At 36.7% G+C, this 22,061-nt stretch overlaps 2 protein-coding genes across 10 annotated transcripts in view; one reads left to right on the forward strand and one right to left on the reverse strand.

The window, feature by feature from the left end:
• TTC23 (tetratricopeptide repeat domain 23) overlaps positions 1 to 7,257 on the reverse strand; it is a 112,972-nt gene extending 105,715 nt beyond the window's left edge. For 2 of the 4 annotated variants that reach the window (XM_029238871.1, XM_029238872.1), the window contains exons 1-2: positions 5,268 to 6,031; positions 3,493 to 3,673 (exon numbers count right to left, since the gene is read on the reverse strand). The gene's annotated coding sequence lies outside the window, so the exon portion shown is untranslated. Of the gene's footprint in view, positions 1 to 3,492; positions 3,674 to 5,267; positions 6,032 to 6,850 lie in introns of those variants that run through there. The other 2 variants (XM_029238869.1, XM_029238868.1) reach the window with 2 other exon arrangements.
• A 475-nt stretch (positions 7,258 to 7,732) lies between these two features.
• Positions 7,733 to 22,061, forward strand: part of LRRC28 (leucine rich repeat containing 28) — a 190,309-nt gene continuing 175,980 nt past the window's right edge. For 4 of the 6 annotated variants that reach the window (XR_003795905.1, XR_003795908.1, XM_029237829.1 and 1 more), the window contains exons 1-3: positions 7,740 to 7,812; positions 10,856 to 10,989; positions 11,436 to 11,663. Coding sequence is in view for 2 of the 6 variants with exons in the window: in XM_029237829.1 (XP_029093662.1) it covers positions 11,496 to 11,663 (168 nt within the window). In the remaining 4 variants the exon portion in view is untranslated. Of the gene's footprint in view, positions 7,813 to 10,569; positions 10,592 to 10,855; positions 10,990 to 11,435; positions 11,664 to 22,061 lie in introns of those variants that run through there. The other 2 variants (XR_003795907.1, XR_003795906.1) reach the window with 2 other exon arrangements.

A 22,061-nucleotide genomic window follows, 5' to 3' on the forward strand; every position in this document is an offset into this window, starting at 1 on the left:
TGATACTATACATAGAAAATCCTACAGTCTCCACCGAAAAAACTATTAGAACTAATAAGTGAATTCAGCAAAGTTGCATGACACAAGATTAATATACAGAAATCTGTTGGTTTTCTATATACTAATAATCAGAAAGAGAAAGCAAGAAAACAATCCCATTTAAAATTGCATCAAAAAGAATGAAATACATAGGAATAAACATAACCAAAAAGGTAAAAGACTTAAATTCTGAAAATTATAAAACCTTGATGAAGGAAATGGAAAGATATCCTGTTTTCCTGGATTCAAAGAATTGGTATTGTTAAAATGTCCATACTACCCAAAGCAACCTCCACAGTCAATGTAATTTCTATCAAAATACCCATGAAATTTTTATAGAACTAGAACAAATAATCCTAAAAATTATGTGGAACAACAAAAGACCCTAAATTGCCAAAGTAATCTTGAGAAACAAGAACAAGCTGGAGTTATCACACTTCCTGACTTCAGACTGCTACAGGAATAAAAACAGCATGATATTGGCACAGACACAAAGATTAACAGAACAGAATAGAGAGCCCAGAAATAAACCCACACACTTATGGTCAATTAATCTAAGACAAAGGAGGCAAGAATATACAATGGAGAAAAGACAGTCTTTTCAGTAAGTGGTGCTGGCAAAACTGTACAGCTACATGTAAAAAAATAAGACAAGAACATTTCCTCACACCATACACAAAAACAAAGTGGATTAAAGACCTAAATGTAAGACCTGAAATCATAAAACTCCTAAAAGAGAACATAGGCAAAACATTCTTTGACATAAATTGTAGCAATATTGTTTTTGGATCTGTCTCCTCAAGCAAACGAAGTAAAAGCAAAAATAAACAAATGGGACCTAATTAAACTTAAAAGCTTTTGCACAGCAAAGACAACCATTGACAAAATGAAAGACAACCTATTGAATGGGAGAAAATATTTGCACATGCTATGATCAATAAGGGGTTACTATCCAAAATATATAACCAGCTCACATAACTCAATAACAAAAACAAACAACCCAACTAAAAAATGGGCAGAAGACCTGAATAGACATTTTTCCAAAGAAGACATACAGATGGCCAACAGGCACATGAAAAGATGCACATTACTAATCATCAGAAAAATGCATGTCAAATACACATGAAATATCACCTCACACCTGTCAGAATGGCTATCATCAGAAAGACCACAAATAACAAATGTTGGCAGGGATGCGGAGAAAAGGGAATCCTTATACATTATTGGTGAGAATAAATTTGTGCAGCCACTATGAAAAGCAGTATGGAGGTTCCTCAAAAAACTAAAAATAGAACTACCATATGATCCAGCAATAATTCCACTCATATATCTGAAGAAAATAAAACAAAATATACATTCACCCAATGTTCATAGCAGCATTATTTACAACAGCCAAGGTTTGGAAGCAACCATCAACAGATGAATGTATAAAGAATATGTGAGGTATATATATATATATATATATATATATATATATATACACACACACACACATACAATGGATTATTACTCAGCCATAAAAAATAATAAAATTCTGCCATTTGCAATAACATGGATGGACCTAGAGGGTATTATGCCTAGTGAAATAAGTCAGACAAAGACAAATACTGGTTATAACTTACATGTGGAATCTAAAAAAATAAAAGAATTGAATGAATATAACAAAATGGAATCAGACTCAGAGATATAGAGAACAAACTAATGGTTACCAGTGGGGAGAGGGAAGAGGGGAGGAGTGAGATAGAGATATGGGGTTAAGAGATGCAAACTACTATGTATCAAACAAATAAGCAACAAGGTTATATTGTACAGCACAGAGAAATATAGCCATTATTTTGTAATAACTTTAAATGGAGTATATAATCTGTAAAAATATTGAATCACTATGTTGTATATGAAACTAGTATAATATTCTAGAATCAACTATATTTCAATAAAAAAACAAAAGGAATGAAGGACTGACACATACTACAACATGGATAAACCTCAATAACATTATGCTGAGTGAAAGAAGCCAGATGTGAAATACCACATATTGTATGATTCCATTTGCATTAATGTATTAAATGTCCAGAAAAGGCAAATCTATAGAGACAGAAATTTTATTATTGATTGCCAGGGCTGGGGGTAGGAATGAGAAGTGCTTGCAAATGGGCATGAGGTATCTTTTTATAGTGATGGACATTTTCTAAAATTGGAATGTGGTGATAGTTACACAGCTCTGTAAATTTTCTAAAAAAATCATTGAGTTATATCCTTAAAGTGAGTGAATTTTATAGTATGTAAATTATACCTTACTAAAGCTGTTAAAAAATAGCTATGAAACCACCATGCAGTTTTATATGTAATTCTGACTTTTATACATCTTATAACTACAAGACTTTCATAAGATAGGGCAGCACTGATTCCCAAAGACAATATGGCAGAGGCTCCAAAAATTTTGAAAATCAATCTTAACATTCTGGCTCTACGAATAGATGGGTCACATGGTATTATTGCCTGACACCTAATAGGCCTCAATAAATGTTTACTGGATGAACAATTAAACCATCTATATAGTGTGATTTCCCCCCAAACGTATCATCTACCTGATAGATGAAACTCAGTTGATTAGGGCATTTTTTCTTAAGAAAACTGAAATAAATGAAATGCTGATATCCTCAGGGAAAAAGCTGATAAGAGCTTAGGTAGTCAGCATCAGTTAGGCTATAATGAGGTAAGATACTAACTCCTACATGCTACAGGCTCACTTGATTTAGTAGGGGTGGAGATGGAGGTGGGGAGTGGGAATGTCTGATCCACAGTCTTTCAGAGATCCAGGCTGACCAAGGTTTAACTGTACATCAACAGGAGTCATGGTAGACTAACAGAGATTGAAAAACTGTGTATGGGCTTTTCACTACCATTGCCCTTAAGTGACCCACCTCACTTCTGCTAATATTTCATTTGCTCCCTAATTCCAAAGAGGGCTAGATATCCAGGGGAGTAAATGGAACATTTGGCAAGCAATGCAGTCTGCCACATTTGTCATCAGGGGACTTTGTCTCAGGATTCTTTTCCACAGCTAGAGATAACCTCCTTCTCCATCTATCCTATTAGGAACCACTGATCAAGAATTTAGAATAGTAAGACAGATAGCTAGTGGGAACCTGCTGTATAGCACAGGGAGCTCAGCTTGGTGCTCTGTGATGACCTAGATGGGTGGGATGCGGGGGTGGGGGGGGTGGGTGGGAGGTCCAAGAGGGAGAGGATATATGTATACATATAGCTGAGTCACTTCGTTGTACAGCAGAAACTAACACAACATTGTAAAGCAATTATACTCCAATTTAAAAAAAAAGGAATTTAAAATAGATGAACTTCAGGTTCTTTGAAGCAAATTTTGAAGCAGGAGACAAATACCCTGCTTGGTATCCCTGAAGCTTTTTTTGGAGGAGATGGTTCTTGATTCACCTTTTTTTTGCCCAACACTGAGGATATCATCTGGTACATGGTAGCAGCTCACTGAGGTATGGAACTGAGTTTTGTCTCAGAGAAACAGATCAGGTGAAAGCCTACAGTCTGAGTACAAATATCTCCCATCTTCCCATGGTGTTCTTCAGTCACAACTTTTTTTTTTTTTTGGTTGAAATTCCTTCAATTCAGTTAAATAGAAACAAGAAACCGTTAAATTCTGAGGGAAAAGGAGCAAGAACTGATGCAATGTAAACAATTACTTTTACTGTTTTATTACACCACAACTAACACCTCATCTAATAAAATTTATATTTGTAGTGTTTAACAAAACATAAGCTCAATGCTTTAGAAGAATAGAAAGAAATGCATCAAGGTTTATATTATTCAACCATGTGAAGGTATTTGGAGAAAATGTCTTATGAGGCTGTTACCAATCTGCACTCCATTATTTATAGTATTTAGCCCCTTAGCTTCTGGTCTCTGTTCTTGCAATGTCAGTTTTATCTTTTTCAAATATTACCTTTAAAATGCAAGACCAAACTCCTTAATTCTGGCAATTTTGACTTTTTGTGTAACTTTTCATGCTTTTTAAAAAAATTTTTATTATACCAAGGTCACCAAATGAAGCTTTTGCTGCGTCAGAGCTAATTATTCTCTATTCTTTAGGCTGCACATATTTGCTAACAACTCTCCCACTACCCGGGATGCCACTTCTTTTCTTTTCTATCTACTGAAAGTTTGCTCATTGCTGAAGCTCAAAATGTGTCTTAACCCTACTGTGAAACTCTCCCTGAATATTTCTGCTCACACTGATCTGAGCACCTGAAGCATCTAGGGTCTACAGCAGTCATCTATGCACCAAAAACGATCCAGAAGTCTTCATTGAAACTTTTTGAGTCTCTTTCTCCCAGCTAGAGTATGAGCTTCTTGAGAGACTGTATTTTATTACTTTATATCCCCATATATGGATTAACAGAGGACCCTCAAGAAATATTTATTGCATACCTACTCTGAGTTAGGCCTTGTAGAGGTATAGATGTGCTACTAGGTATTATATTTACTAGCTGAATTAATGTTTGAAGAATCTTTAAGATGCTATATTTTGGAATTTTTTATTGGGCTGGATTTTTTTAAAATGTTGCTCTTTCAAATATGTTTTAATATACATTATCCTCATTTATCAGTATTTCCTGAACTTTTATATTTTAGTTTTAGTGAAAATATCATTTTTGAAAGTATAAATGCTGGATTTCATTTTTGAGAATTTATCCTTACATTCATTACCTACTGATTCTGTTTCACACACCAATATTATGTTTTCCTTTGTTGTTAGCAGATCTGTCCCTGGATCTCCGACTCTACAAATATACACAAAACTTGGGTCCAAAGATGATGATAATTTTCTCTTATATCTTTTAACAGCTGGATTGTCTATTATGCTAGGTAAGACAATATACATACAAAAATATTCATTTCCTCTGATAATTACAATAATATTACTGTGTTCCTCTAAATCCATATTAAAGCAACAAAAAACCACAGCTTCTTGGAGTATAAAATATTATTATTTTACTATTATTAATCTTACTACCTTTTTCCCTTTACCATTCAAAAATCCATTACTGATCTGCGAATAATGTTCTTTCTAAAAACACCCTCTGAAACTCTCTTCCTGCCACTCTTACATTATGCCAGCATTTTATCTGCTTTTCCTTTGACACTTACTCCTTTAAACTAGCAAAAAAAAAAAATCAGAAAAGTTTAACTCTTACATCTCTCACTGTGTCGTAAAATCCTTTGTCAAATACCCGATGTGCTTGAGAGGTTGTCCGTTTCTTTTTCGATCGAATTACACAATGTCTCGGCAGCCTGATTTTTCAGTTTGGTCCACGCTGTATCAGTTTGGTGATTCTTTGTACAGATTGATAACCAGAAAAAGTCTAAAGTAGGGCAATTCCAGACTAAATTGGCGCAGCCTTTTCCCATAAAGCAACTTAGTATCTCACAAAATTCCAGGGAGAATGAATGATAGAGCATGCACCAATAGGGAGTGGAGAATAGTGTTTTATCTAAGTTTGCAACCCAATCCTTGGGAGCCAGAGGTGGGAATTTTAAAATGGGGCTGTCCTTTCCTTGGAATTTTCTTAAAGTGGTATCGCTGCCTGATGATGTTAAAGTTTGCCAAAGATTGTCCAATCACTAGTTTGTATTAGAGGATTCCCCCCACCTTTTTTTAAAGTCCTTTTTGATGTGGACTTTTTTTCTTTTTTTAAAGTCTTTGTTGAATTTGTTATAATATTGCTTCTGTTTTATGTTTTGGTTTTTTGGCCAGGAGGCCTGTGGTATCTTAGCTCCCCCACCAGGGATAGAACCCACACCCCCTGCACTGGAAAGGGAAGTCTTAACCACTGGACCGCCAGGGAAGTCCCTCCCCCTTGCTCTGAGGGAGGCAAATTGTGAAACTGACACTTGACAAATTTAGAGAACTTTTAAGAGTGGCCATAGGATAATACACTAATACGAAGAATCACATGGCTACTTTTGTGTCAGTTTCAGAGGGCAGAAGTTGTTTTAAGATGATTCATTTTTCATGATCAAATATCAGATGTCAAATTAATGCATTAAAATATTTCGTTTTTTAAGAAATGAAAACTAAGAGACTAACATTGATTACTTTTTAAAAATTGTTCTATCTATAGTTGCCTTTTTGTATGTGTGACTCTTCAATATTAGGAGCAAATATATATTATTTGGGTTGATCTTTAATAACCGAAAGATTTTTGTTTTTACATAAACTGAAGATTTCCTCATTTTAAGTCTAGCAAAAAAGTTCTAAGTACTACAAATTCTTAAGTATTTGGAAACCTGTATAAAAGGTCTTAGAAGTACATGACATATACCATCCATACACTTCAGTAACTTCTGAAGACCAGGTTTACTAAATAGATAATTGGTAAGTATTTCATTATAACTCATACTTTGTTTTGAGATAGGTCTTATTTTTATTTCATATAACTCTGCTTTCTAGGTTATTTACCTCTAACAGTAATTAAATAAACCAACGTAAATCTATAAAGTCAGGATATCTTGACAATGAACTGCTACATTATAATCAACATCAAGCTTGCCAAAGAACAATAAATAACAGCATCTATAAAGTCAGGATATCTTGACAATGGACTGCTACATTATAATCAACATCAAGCTTGCCAAAGAACAATAAATAACAGTAGTTTCATGAGAGGAAATTTTTTAAAAACTTCATTTCAGAAGAAAAGTTGTCATGTTAACAAGCAAGGTACTTAAAAAATATTTTTTTGCTGTTCCCTAACAATGCTTTTTTTTTTCTTTTTACCATCATAAAGGTCTCTTCCTTTGATGACTTCTTCTGCTGACATAGGAAATTCCGTCTTGAAGAAATATTTATTGATGGTCTACTCAGTCATGCTAGGAACTGCCAGAATATTTAACTTACAAAGTTGTTATTGTTGTTTTAACGATTGTTTCTCACAGCTGTTATTGTCGTTTTAACGATTGTTTCTCACAGCAGACCTACGGTATTTCAAGAGCAGAGACTAGGTTACTGCCTCACTCTTGGAACGAACCTGCCAGCGCGCAGTGACTTCTTTTATACTGGGCCTAAGCTCACTACTTGATTACTAACCTTGGCCATATTACATAAACCTACCTGACCGAAGTTTTTCATCCGTCAAACGAGTATAGTAATAGTACCTGTGTCATAGGATTGTTGTGAGGGTTGAGATAACCTATGCACAGATCTTAGAACGCTGCCTGGTATACAGTAAAGCGACTGGGTGTTATTACTGTTGTAATTTCTCAACGTATGCATTGAATGAGAGGACGAGTGCGTCAGTGAATGCATGAATGAAAGAACTGATGAGTTACTGACGGTCCCCGAGGCTGCACCCGGCTAAGCTACCCCCTCAAAATTCTGAGCAAAAAGCTGATCTCAACAACAAACCCGGAAGCCGGAGCCGGAAGCAAAGACCGGGCCAAGGGCGGGGCCAAGTCGCAGAGAAGCCACATTGTTGGCCAATAGGCACATCGCTTGGAAAACAAGCCTCTCGTGCGATCTATCGTAAAAACCGCGAGAACGGTGGAGCATTATCGCGAGGTTCCGTCTTCCTCTTCTCCGCTCTGTCTTCCCCCAACCCTCTGAAGTGAGGGTTCCGCCCCGTCCCGCCCCGCGTCGTCCGCGCCCCGCCCCGTCCCCTCCCGGCGCCCCGCCCCGCCCGCCGAGTCCCGGCTTGCCGTCCAGCGCCCCTGCGCCCGGGAGCGCTGGCTCCGCTGGTCGAGGTGAGTGTGGCACTTCGCCTTTTCGGGTGGCTCACGTAGCAAGGCCCTCTGGCCCGACCCCCGGCCCTGAGGCCGGGTCTGGCAGAAGCGTCCGGGCTGCAGCGAGTGGACCCCGGCCCAAGCGGGCCCGCCCGGGCCTCGGGTCGCCACAGCTGCCGGGCCCTCCTCGCCCTCGGTGGTCGGAGAATCCCGATACCGGGTCTGTGAAATCCCTGCCACTGGGCTCACTGCTTCCAAACTCTAACAACCAGAGTGTTTCGTTAACTCGGGCAAAACGGCATGTGTTTTGCCTAAGACTTATGACAGCGTTCTTTTCAGTACTGAGAAAATAACCTTTAATAAATGCTTTTAATGTGCGGGTTTTAACTCATTAATCTACAATATTAGGAAATTGGAGTGGGTATTCCACTGACTTAAGTACGGAAGTCAATCTAAGGGACTCCTTTCCCTTAAAACACACCTGTTTTAAAATGTGTGGAATTTTCTTAAGATGGAAAGGTTAGTTTGCTTTAAATAATAATAGAGTTGATTGGTGTTTACCTGTCAGAAAACTGTTATGCAGGTGCAGTTGTATACAGCTAATATTAAGTATACCATTTGCTTTTAATCGTAGATAAGAGGTAGTGAAGGGAATATGTGTAAGAAAATTATGCTGGTAAAGGCTGTGCATTGCCAGTGAATGCATACGGAAAACCATTACCATTATTTATTATTGAAAGCTTTCAGATTTCATTTGTGTAGATTTCATCTCCCAAACTGCCTTCCTAGCAAGATACATTTTAACAGAGTGTAATGACGTTTTAAGGGCAGCCAATCCCACCCATCAGGATTCAGCAGGATTAGAAGGAAAGCCATCAGGTTACACTGTATTCTCTTATTGGATCTTCCCATCAGGGAGTGTGGGTTTTGCTTTGTAGTCTTAGATTTGTATAAGCTTTGCCTACCACTTAAATAATAATAGGAAGAAGCACAGGCCCCTCTGAAGTTCATGGAAATCTGCCTTGTAGAGCAATGCACAGGCTTTGGAGTTGAACACCTGGGTTGGTATTCTGGCAAGTTATCCTCTGAGAAACTCAGTTTCCTTATCTATAAAATAGGCTAAATAATGTCTATTGCAGTGCAGAGTTTTAAGGATTGAGAGATCTTTATTGCACATAGCACACACTCAGCATATAGTATCTGCAAGCTGACTTTAGATCAGAGGTGAAAAAAAATCTACCTTACAATATTACTCACATGTCCTACTGTCAGTTGTTTATCAGCTGTTTGAGGGCCTGCTTTGTGCTAGAGGCAGGTATACAAATGTAAAGAAAACAGCAAGGTCTGTGCCCTCAGGAGCTTACGGTACAGTCTCTTGACTAGATTGACGATAGATAGATGCACCAATAAATATATAGATTACAAATTGTGAAGAGTCCTACAAAGAGAGAGTAAGAGAGAAGACTTTAGCATGGGATGGGGAAGTGATTTTTACATTGAAACCTGAAGGGCGTTGGGACAATGCTTTCAAAGGCTAAAGGAGAGCAGGAAGTGGTGTGAACAGCTTAGCACTTTGAAGCACTAGAAAAGCCCAGGAGTTTGGTGAGAAGCCAGGGAGGGTGCTGCCAGTCTGGAGAAGTGGGTGAGGCCAGACTGTGAAGAGCCCTCAATACTTGGTAAGTTTGATTTTTCTTAATAAACTTTTGAAGGGTTTATTTAGAATGCATGTGACTAGGGAGCAAGTTTACCTGAGAAAGAGAGGCAGACATAGTTGGATTTCTTTTTTAAAGGCTCCCAGCTAAGTGATTAATGTATTGCAAAGTGACTCAAGTGGACACAGGGAGACCAGTAATACATATGGCAAGGCAGTAGATGACAGTGGCTTTCCATTTGGGCAGATGGAGAGATGTGGATAGATTTGAGGTGTATTTTGGAGATGGAAACCATACGCCTTGTGATAGATTGGAGGTGGTGGAGGAATCGTTCATGACTTCTGGCTTTCCTCGTGGTTGGAAAGACTGGGGAAGATTTGGATTGGTAATGAATATCAAAAACTCTTTGAATGTGTTAAGTTTGAGATGCTTGTGAGACATCTAAACGGCTTCTAGTTTACTATTTCAGTGAATAATTACCCAGAAAGCTTCCCTTTCTAAATACAATCAACGATGTTATTTGTAGCCTAGTTCCCCTTGCTTTACAGGGAGAGAACTAAGATGTGGAAAGATTGAGTATGTTGTTCAAAGTCAAGTAATATGTCTCATAAAAATAGGTAAGTGAGTAGCTAGTATAAATATGGGAAGGTACTGGACTCTCATGTTGCATTAGGGATGTAATTGAATACTCCATATTCTCTGACCTTTTATATAAAATAGCAAATACTTTCTTATTAGTTGGGAATTAAGAGTTTGGAAATAATAGAAAATAACCAAAAAGTTAGAAAACTCTGCTTATTGAAAGCTTATGTTACTGCATTTTGTACTAACTTGGTATTAATTCCCTGTGAAGATAGTTTTTCTTAAGAAAAAACATTTTCTTTGTAAGGTACTTCTCTTTGGAGAGTTTGAGAAAGGGTGCCCAGGAAAACCAGAGTAGAATCTTTGAACAAAGCTCAACTTGTTTTTAGTGTTTTAGCATTTTCTTAGTATCCTGTGGAATCCTGTCAGTCTGTGTGTATAAAGACTTCAGGCTTTGAAATCCACTGGACACCCTTCCCCAGCCCAAGAAAAAAAAATCCTTGTTCCCTTATGAGCTGTTTGACCTTGGACAAATTATTGAATCTCTGAGTTTGTTTCTTCTTGTGGTAAGTGATGTGAAGTTTGTTTCTGCCCTGTGCCTAGTTGGTAAGATGGGAAATGTTATTTCTCTTCCTATCCTTGTCAATTTGGAGCTACAAAGGTATTTAATCTGTTCTGGGTTCTGGCCCTTACCAATAAATTGCTGTCTCCATTTTATGTAAGGCAACTAAGGCCCAGAAAGATTGTAATAGAAAAGTACAGGATTCTTATTTCCTAGTGCAGTATTTCTTCTTTCATTGAAATAATTAAGTAAAACTCTATGTTCCCAGGCCTGTTTCTTTGCTACTTCTGATCATCTGCAAAGCTAAGAAGAAAGAAAGAAAAGAGAATAAAGAGATAAAAGAAAGAAAATATTCGCATATAGGACAATATTTAGGTAGTAAGAAGTGAAGAAAATGAAGTTGTAAGTGATCTAGTTATATTATATATTATATACATTTAAATATTTTTAAAATGTTTTAAGCTAAAGACAAAATGAGGTAGTTCAAGAAGGAAATGGGTTTGCTGTGTCTAATTTTTTAAGCTCTTTCTTTGGTTGCATGTTATGAAACTGGTCTCTGTTCTCTTAGATAGGGATTCCTATCTCAAGTTCAAGAACTATTTTTTTCAAATAGGACTATTTCTGCTAAGTAGTAAATATTGCTTAAATAGTGAGAGTATTTTTATTAAATAGTTATTCATTTTAATCTCCTTCTGAATATGTGTGAAAATTTAGTTGTTATAAAAGAAAAATATAGGAATTGATGTATAACTCTTTTTAATGTCTGCAAATAGCTATATATGCTAACTGGTTTATTTGGCAACGTTTGTTAGCAGTATCATAATTTTCCATTTTTTTGTTCTCTTTAGAAATGGACCAATTTTGACAAGATGTAGTGCTGCAGTGTGCCTGATGGGATATGTTCAGTCATGGCATCTGAACTTTGTAAGACGATCTCTGTGGCAAGGCTGGAAAAGCACAAGAATTTGTTCTTAAATTATAGGAATCTGCAGCATTTCCCATTGGAGTTACTAAAAGATGAGGGACTACAGTACTTGGAGAGACTCTACATGAAAAGGAACTCCCTTACAACCTTGGTACAGTATTATGTTGCATTAAAAAAAAAAAGTCATTTATAATGTGGTCCTGACCAAGATATATTTTATATATCTTAAGGTATTCAGACCAAGATTTGTATCCCCTCTTGTTGTATAAACAGGTAATAAAAGTACACATACAGGGGGTTCTCATTACTTGAGAATTCATTATCCAAGTTCTTGCAGTTATGAAGTTTCAAGAGTCGTGTAGGAAAGCAAAATATTCACTAATATACCACTTATAAAATTAGTCCCACACACTACTACATATAAGGTAGATAACCAGCAAGGACCTACTGTATAGCACAGGGAATTCTACTCAATATTCTGTGATAAGCTGTCTAAGAAAAGAATCTGAAGAAGAATGAATACATGTATCAATATACGTACAACTGAATCACTTTGCTATACACCTGAAACTAACACAACATTGTAAATCAACTATGCTCCAATAAAATTTTTTTAAAAATTAGTCCCTATTCAGAAACCCCTCTTCGCTTAGCCTGTGCATCTGTCTGGGCCTGTGCTTTCTTTGTGTGTTAAGATTCTTAGATGATTTATGGATGTTACAGTACCCAACAGACCAGTTAAAAAGTAAAGAAGAGAAAGACCAACAAGGATGACTTTGATTTAGACGTATTTAAAAAGGGAATGATTTGAAGATTAAAATATTAAGACAGGCATTAGGAGGCTTGATGTAGCCTTTGAGTGTTTCGAAAAAACCCCAAAACCAAAAAACCTCCTTTATGATTGCACTGTGAAAATCAGATGGCTTTGAATTGGGCTGTCATCCAATTTGTTGGAAAAATTTTTGCCACAAAAGCCAACATTTGATTCACTGTTTTTATGTTCTAAGGATAAGCACATAGTTATCATTATAACCTAAATTTTATTACATATGAGATTAAAAAAACTAAAACATTTTTCAAGAGAGTGTGCATGTCAAACTTTTTATTCCTGCTGTATCACGATATTTGGTCTCTGTTTTAAATGGATTTTGCTTTATGTGGCCTTTTCTGATTATCACTGAACCTCATTTAAATCTTACACTTTGAATTCTAGTTCTTTTTCACTTTAGATGATTTATGAATTCTTGTTGTTTCTTTGTGAACAGACCCATTTTTCATTCCCTCCTCTGAAAGTATCTGAGTATCTGAAAATATGCCTTACTGGCTTCATATATATGGAGCGTTTTTCTGGAAAAGTTTTAGTTAATCTGTGCAAAATACCTACAATGTGTAGAAAGCATTATAAAATTTGTTTATCTTTGTTGTGTCTGAAAGTAAGTGCAAGTATATCTTTCATTTTTAGTGTTTGACATATTTGTGTATATATTATTTTGCATGCCTAATTAGATTTTTTTAAATTAGATTTTTCACTTTCCAAACTTTAATAATCTGTATATAGTTATATTAACCCTTTTTGCGAGATCATCATTGCATGAAGTGAAACCGTATTTACCTAGTGTTTTTCCGCCCTTTGGAGAAGTGGTGTAAGAAATAATTTGTCAAGGATTACAGCCCACATTTTCTCATGTTTATTGTTGATGTACAAAGAAAAAGTTGTGAGTGGATTACTTCTCAACCATCAGTTATAGTCCACGGGTAGAAGAAATTGACCTTTGCTTATAAATGTTACAATAAACTTTTGGTTTTGTGGCCATTTCTTGGCTGCAGTTTTCTATTTATGAAAATATTTAAGTATCTACTATACAATTTTAACTGATATAATGGCTCCCAAGCATACATTTCAAGTTCATGCTTTGCCACCTTTTTAGTCACTGAAGATTAAATTGTTGCATATGTTTATAATGGTAGGTGTATATATTTTATTTTAATGCTTTCTCTTAGCTGGAACATTTCATTCCTTTGTATCAAAGAGCTTTTTAAACTGTGAAGTACCATACAGATATCGGGATGGTGGGAATGGTAGCAACCATACCATTCCATGACTATACTGAGTATAGGACAGCTTACTTATATCCAGCATAGTCTGAGAATGGCATACTGCACAGGTTTTCAAAGCTGATGAAACAGTACTTGCCCTTGAGTGTTCCAAACTAGTGACTGCAGGCTTTTAGAATGTTTGCTGGTGTTATTGATAAAGTATATTTCCTATAGAAATAATAGAGATTTAGTATGTAAAATTTGACTTAAACTGCAATACTGTCCAAAGGAAAAAAACACATTATTGGAAGCATATACTATCTCAAACACATTATGAGTTAATTGGCCTTTTTTTTTTTTTTTTTTTTTAGAAAAGCTTGGGAACCTGCCAATCATTTCCATTTCCACATTGTTTTATTATTTCTTATTAACATTGTTTTATTGTGTTTAAATGTCTTCTCCTCAGCATTCCCCTTCTCCCCTCTTCGTATGAAGCCTCTTGGTGAGGAGTCACTAATGCCCAACTTCTGTCCTTCCTTTTTTCCTTTAAGCTGCTCAGTATTGCCTTATGGTTTATATTTGTAGGATGATTGTATGTCAGATGCTTAGAACTTGGGAAATGCCCATATTAAAATTAAAGCACAGGGAAAAGCCATTTTTATATACAAAAGAATAAACTGTTCATATTTTACATATAAAAATATGTGCCCTTATAGCAACCAACATAAGAAATATATGGAAAGTAGTAGTTTCTATTCCTCCAGTTCTGTGCTTTGGAATAACCAGTGTTAATAGTTTGGTTGTGTCCTTCCACTCCTTTGCTTGTGTTTATGTAATTACGTACTCTGTATTTTTTTCCCTTTTTAAACAACAAAAGGGAATCATACTCTACATATTTCTCTGCAGATTTCTCTCTTCACTTCATTCTCATTCCACTAAATTCTAGGCCAAGAAATATATATACATCCTTGTATTTAGGATCAGGTCTCAAAAGTAGGATTGCTGCATCAAAAGGTAGGAACATTTTATATTTTAAAGTACTTTTTAGCAGTATTTCATTTTACAGTATTACCACTTATTTGTATAACTGAAAAGTCTTAAAACTGTTTAAAATATAATGAGTCAATTTATATAAGAATCCAGTTATATAATTAATAGGTGAATAAGAAGTAGTTAGGAAACATTATGATTTTGGTTCCTAACATTTATCTTAGAAAGTGATTTAAAGAACTTTTCTCTAATTATTTTAAATGCAGTTCAAGAATTATTAAGTCTCTGATCTTTGTGGTAGTTTGAAGTTAAAAAGAGAATAGGAGATACAGGTTCTGTATTTGATAGGCATCCACATAGTTGTTTAATGAATAAATAAATGAATATAAAGTAGAAGAGCATAATGTCTATAGTACAGGTATAACAGATCCAGACTGAGAGTCTTTGAGGGCAGGGACTCTGTCTTAAATTCTGTATCCCCAGTGCCTGGCTACTGTCTAACATTGGTAGGACACATAATCTAATTCTGTGTAGCAGGATTGTAAAAGATTTTTTAAGGAAGGTGCTATTTGCATTGACCCTGAAGAATGACTTTGTCAGGAGCCTGGGAGGAAAACTATCATTTATTCATTCAACATGTATTTATTGAGTACTTTCTGTGTATCCAGTACTCTACAAGGCACTGACATAGATACATCATGGAACAAATTCTTACTCTCATGGAATTTTTGTTTCTTGACATTCCAAGCTGAAGGAAAAAATATGATCTGAGATTCAGTGACAGAAGATTAGGATCAATATTTGTCCAAAGACTTTAGTGACAAAGTGATGGTGACTATGATGGTGACTATGTTAGAAGCTCTGGAGAGTAGAATGCAAGTTTGAGGGGTTAATTGGTGAGAAGGAGATGAAAAAATAGATAACAAGGTAGATGGGTCTTCAGGTTTGGTTTTGATGTGGAAAAGCGGTCATAGCTGGACGGGTCTTGACAAAAAAGGAGAATTTTTTCTTCTTTCTCCTTTTCTCTTTCCTCTTCACCCCTCTTCTCTTTTCTAAGAGGAAAGAGTTGAGCCTGTGTAAATGCTGATGGGAAATCTCCATTAGAGAGGAGTTGAAGATTCAAAAATAAGGAACAATTAAAAGTTCAAGATTCCTAAGAAGGTAGGAAAGGATGGGCTCCAGAGCACAATTGGAGGGAAGGACTTAAGCTGTGACAAAGCGAGAGAGAGGCATGGACATATATACACTACCAAACACAAGGTAGGTAGCTAGTGGGAAGCAGCCACATAGCACAGGGAGATCAGCTTGGTGCTTTGTGACCGCCTGGAGGGGTGGGATAGGGAGGGTGGGAGGGAGGGAGACGCAAGAGGGAAGAGATATGGGAACATATGTATATGTATAACTAATTCACTTTGTTATAAAGCAGAAGCTAACACACCATTGTAAAGCAATTATACTCCAATAAAGATGTAAAAAAAAAAAAGACCTTACACGGGGACCACATCTGGGAAAACATCGCGGCACCCTCGTAAGTTACAGGGGGAGAAGAAAAAAAAAAAAGAAATAGTATCCCTTCCGCCTTTAACAAGAGAAAGGAAGGATAGGTGCAAAGGAAGATTCAGATTGTGGGGGAGAGAGTTCTTGTCTGGTGACTACCAGGCAAGGCCAGCTCCTTAGGGAGTGAAGATTTGTGGAGATTGCAGGTTTGAAATTATTGTTGCGAAGAGTCACAGCAGTTTGGTTAGAGAAAGGTAGTAGAATCATTCAGCAAGCAGTTGATGGCTAGGCTTACGCTGGGGAACCATCTGCTTGTTTAGGGAGTTTTCTCCTGCAGTTCTCAGATGTCTGAGGTATGAAGAAGTTGGGATGTCGCATTTATGCAGGCTTAGGTTTTTGCCAGTATAGAGGGACTAAGGAGGTTTAGGATTTTGGCAAGAGTGATTAAAATGATGGGACATGGAGTCTGAGGTGGATTGGAGGCAAAGAAAGAAAGGAGTGAGTGAATAGGGAAAATGGAGAGGGTCCAAAGGATCCATTGATGTTGAAGACTTATTATACTGGGCATGATTGAGTAAGCCATCTGGGAGGATGGGATATTGTAGTTGTGGAGAGAAACATCAGTCATGGAGAAGTTTCAGATGATGACAGGATATGAGTGTGCAGGCTGGAGGGGGCTGAGGTAGAGCCTACCTTGTCCCCTTGCAGCCTAATCCCCACACCCCCTCCCTGCAAGTAGCTGGGGTCTTTGTAAGAGTTAGAGAAGGAATGAAACATGGAAGCAGGAATTAGCAGTAGAAGCATTTGAGTTCTGCAGTCCCAGCAAGAGAGTGTTTCATTGTTTGGTAGCACAACTTAGTACTAGGAAGTAATAGACCAAGATCCTATGTGCTTAACCTCTTTAGATCTCAGTTCCTTCATTTATAAAATAAAAGGCCACAAGCGACTTGGAGGGGAAAAGAAAAAAACTCAACTTGGAAGCAAAATCACTTAATGGATCTGCCAGCTTCTCTTAATGAGTGTAGTAGGCAGCAGGCCTTCCTGGGGATGTGGAAGAGTGACCTCCCCAAATACTGATGGAGCTCTCATCTCACCTGTTGACAATTTTATGTATAAATATGAATGGATAAGAAAGAGGCATCTAAATTTTAGTGAAAGAAGGGAGTTTGGCTTATGGCTAAGAGCAATACGAGTAGATGGATCCTGATTAAGCAGTTAATCTATGTAACAGGAGAGAACTTAAAAATGATATCCTTCTGAGATTCAAGGGAAGAAGAGGTATGGCCATCACAATCCTGAATTGGGGTGGGGGGATGAGGTGGGGGATGAGGATGTTATTTCTTTCCTGTTGACCCAGGAGAAAATTTTCCTGACCTCCCCCCATCAAATATAAACAGGCAAATCATAAAAGAATACAGATAGTCAAAACAAAAAAATGTTTAACTTTCAATAGAAGTGATAAAACATTGATCATCCTTACCTAGTAATTAGAAAAGATTTAATACCTGGTGTTGAAGATTATCAGTGCCCTATGTTGAAGACAATGGGGAGAAGATGCTCTCATACACTATTGGAAGGAGTGGAAATTGACTCATTACTTTGGTGGGTGGTTAGACCATATCTAGCAGAATTTTACATGTGCATATGTTTGAACCAGCATTTTCACTTGCAGGAATTTACCCAACAGAAAAAATAGTCAAGTGGACAAGGATACTCATCACAACATTGTATATGATGAAAAACTGTGAAAACCTAAGTGTTCATCAATGTGGGGTGGGTTGAAATCTGGTAGCAGCTACCATCGTTTGAGTCTTTACTAAGTGCCAAGCACTGTTTTAAGTGATTTATATGTATTAATCTAATTAATCTGCAAGACAGTCCTATGAGGTAGGCACTATTATTCCTACTTTATAGACAAATAAACTAAGGCATAAAAAAAAGAATACATCAAGCAATAGTGATTATAGCTGTGGAAGAGGGGAGGGCACAAGAAGGTGGGTGGGAGCTGGAATAAACAGAGCCTTACATTTAAGTGTTTATTGTAAAAGGGAAAGTTCCTACTACTAAATTTGTTTTATATTCTTTTCAGTATATGATTTTTATAATTAAAAATCAAAATAAGATTGTTGGAATTTAGTGCCACTAAGATCTTATCCAGCTCTCAAATTTTATTAATGAGTGAGTCTAAACGTTTTGATTTACAATGATGGTGATGCCTGCGTTTATGCTCCTTGCAGCTGGTGGCTGGGTTGAGGGTGAAAGGGGTTGATGACTGAGAAGTCACACAGCTACACGCTCTACCCACTTTGAAATTGGTAGGAGTAGGATCTGGATCAAATGAACATCAGAACACCCTGAAGGGAAAAACAATAAGTTAAAGAGATGGTTAAAAAAAAAAAAAAAGAGCACATGCAATCAAGTGTGCCAGAAGAAGTAGGGAGAGGGAATGGTTTTGTTTCTGTTTGATTGGTTCATTTTGAATTCCAGCACAAGGGCTTCTTGTTTTTCCCTAATCTGTCAGACCCCTGCAGCTTCCATTGCTGCTAGGGTGTAGGGCCTCCATAATCACTGTGAATACTCTGTTCTTGAGTTAGCTCTGTATAAAAACATCTTAGTTGTTTCTTAAATTGAATGTGTGGAAACGACTTATGTCAAATGGTAAACCATTCTGATGCTCTGTTTATGTTTTAATGCTTATAGTCCTGTAAAACATTCATTACAAATGTACCCCGTCTCAGTAATATACCTGTGCTTGAAAAGTGTGGCTTTTGTTATAAATCAAAGCTGTTTTTCCTACTGAATTTTCAGATTTAAGTGACTTTTCCTCATTGTTACTGGTTGGTTGACAGTAGCTCCTTGTCAAATACTTAACAAACTATTTGAAATAGCTTGGAAAATGAATGTCTGATCTATAATTTATTCTGTTGAATCATAGAATTTCAAAGCTATATGGAACTTTATAGATGATTTAGGCAGTTTTTCTTTTTTGAGGTAAGTAAGCTTCGAAGAGGTTAGTAGATGGGTCTAAAGTCATTTTTATGGCCAGTTAGAGCAAAAAAGCAGGTCTTCTAATTTGTAGTCCAGTCAGTATTGCTTTTTTAATTCTGCAGGTTATTTATTGATGACCTGTTTCTAGCCTAGCACCATGTAGTTAAAATTTAACCACATTTAGCCACTGTGGAGCAATGAGGTGTTCCATGTTAGGTGAGTTTTCCTAGTTACCTCTTTGAAGTTTACCTCTGAGTTTTACTGTGAGTCTAACTGTTTTGATAGAAATACTTTTACAACATGCATCATTCTATACTTTCTTAAAGAAATGTGGGGAACATGATTTAACCCATTCTTCGTGATTTGTAGTTTTTGCCTGGGGAATTAGGAGGGAGGGTTTAGAAGGAGGGGGCAGGGATACAGATCTTTATCTAACACTAGACCATATCCTTGTCCACTTGAGGGATTCTGTGTACAAGCAGAAGACTCAGAAGCCATTACTTTGTATATGTTTCCACAAGTTTAAATTCATTTTCAAGCATTCACTATACTAAAAATGAGGTACCTGTGCACTGAGTGAGATACCAATTTTTATTTTTATTTTTTTATTTTTTTTTTCATTTTAACATCTTTATTGGAGTATAATTGCTTTACAATGGTATGTTAGTTTCAGCTTCACAACAAAATGGATCAGTTATATATATACATATGTTCCCATATCTCTTCCCGCTTGCGTCTCCCTCCCTCCAACCCTCCCTATCCCACCCCTCCAGGCGGTCACAAAGCACTGAGCTGCTCTCCCTGTGCTATGCGGCTGCTTCCCACTAGCTATCTACCTTACGTTTGGTAGTGTATATATGTCCATGCTTCTCTCTCGCTTTGTCACAGTTTACCCTTCCCCCTCCCCATAGCCTCAAGTCCATTCTCTAGTAAGTCTGTGTCTTTATTCTTGTTTCACCCCTAGGTTTTTCATGACATTTTTTTTCTTAAATTCCATATATATGTGTTAGCATATGGTATTTGTCTCTCTCTTTCTGACTTACTTCACTCTGTATGACAGACTCTAGGTCTATCCACCTCATTACAAATAGCTCAATTTCGTTTCTTTTTATGGCTGAGTAATATTCCATTGTATATATGTGCCACATCTTCTTTATCCATTCATCCAATGATGGGCACTTAGGTTGTTTCCATCTCTGGGCTATTGTAAATAGAGCTGCAATGAACATTTTGGTACATGACTCTTTTTGAATTATGGTTTTCTCAGGGTATATGCCCAGTAGTGGGATTTCTGGGTCATATGGTAGTTCTATTTGTAGTTTTTTAAGGAACCTCCATACTGTTCTCCACAGTGGCTGTATCAACTTACATTCCCACCAACAGTGTAAGAGGGTTCCCTTTTCTCCACACCCTCTCCAGCATTTATTGTTTCTAGATTTTTTGATGATGGCCATTCTGACTGGTGTGAGATGATATCTCATTGTAGTTTTGATTTGCATTTCTCTAATGATTAGTGATGTTGAGCATTCTTTCATGTGTTTGTTGGCAGTCTGTATATCTTCTTTGGAGAAATGTCTATTTAGGTCTTCTGCCCATTTTTGGATTGGATTGTTTGTTTTTTGTTATTAAGCTGCATGAGCTGCTTATAAATTCTGGAGATTAATCCTTTGTCAGTTGCTTCATTTGCAAATATTTTCTCCCATTCTGAGGGTTGTCTTTTGGTCTTCTTTATGGTTTCCTTTGCTGCGCAAAAGCTTTTAAGTTTCATTAGGTCCCATTTGTTTATTTTTGTTTTTATTTCCATTTCTCTAGGAGGTGGGTCAAAAAAGATCTTGCTGTGATTTATGTCATAGAGTGTCCTGCCTATGTTTTCCTCTAAGAGTTTGAGAGTTTCTAGCCTTACATTTAGGTCTTTAATCCATTTTGAGCTTATTTTTGTGTATGGTGTTAGGGAGTGATCTAATCTCATACTTTTACATGTAGCTGTCCAGTTTTCCCAGCACCACTTATTGAAGAGGCTGTCCTTTCTCCACTGTACATTCCTGCCTCCTTTATCAAAGATAAGGTGACCATATGTGCGTGGGTTTATCTCTGGGCTTTCTATTCTGTTCCATTGATCTATATTTCTGTTTTTGTGCCAGTACCATACTGTCTTGATTACTGTAGCTTTGTAGTATAGTCTGAAGTCAGGAAGCCTGATTCCTCCAGCTCCGTTTTTCGTTCTCAAGATTGCTTTGGCTATTCGGGGTCTTTTGTGTTTCCATACAAATTGTGAAATTTTTTGTTCTAGTTCTGTGAAAAATGCCAGTGGTAGTTTTATAGGGATTGCATTGAATCTATAGATTGCTTTGGGTAGTAGAGTCATTTTCACAATGTTGATTCTTCCAATCCAAGAACATGGTATATCTCTCCATCTATTTGTATCATCTTTAATTTCTTTCATCAGTGTCTTATAATTTTCTGCATACAGGTCTTTTGTCTCCTTAGGTAGGTTTATTCCTAGATATTTTATTCTTTTTGTTGCAGTGGTAAATGGGAGTGTTTTCTTGATTTCACTTTCAGATTTTTCATCCTTAGTGTATAGGAATGCCAGAGATTTCTGTGCATTAATTTTGTATCCTGCTACTTTACCAGATTCATTGATTAGCTCTAGTAGTTTTCTGGTAGCATCTTTAGGATTCTCTATGTATAGTATCATGTCATCTGCAAAGAGTGACAGCTTTATTTCTCCTTTTCCAATTTGGATTCCTTTTATTTCCTTTTCTTCTCTGATTGCTGTGGCTAAAACTTCCAAAACTATGTTGAATAAGAGTGGTGAGAGTGGGCAACCTTGTCTTGTTCCTGATCTTAGTGGAAATGCTTTCAGTTTTTCACCATTGAGGACGATGTTTGCTGTGGGTTTGTCATATATGGCCTTTATTATGTTGAGGAAAGTTCCCTCTATGCCTACTTTCTGCAGGGTTTTTTTTATCATAAATGGATGTTGAATTTTGTCAAAAGCTTTTTCTGCATCTATTGAGATGATCATATGGTTTTT

Source organism: Monodon monoceros, unplaced genomic scaffold (genome assembly GCF_005190385.1).
Source record: "Monodon monoceros isolate NGI ecotype Baffin Bay Population unplaced genomic scaffold, NGI_Narwhal_1 Super_Scaffold_21, whole genome shotgun sequence".
Lineage (NCBI taxonomy): Eukaryota > Metazoa > Chordata > Mammalia > Artiodactyla > Monodontidae > Monodon > Monodon monoceros.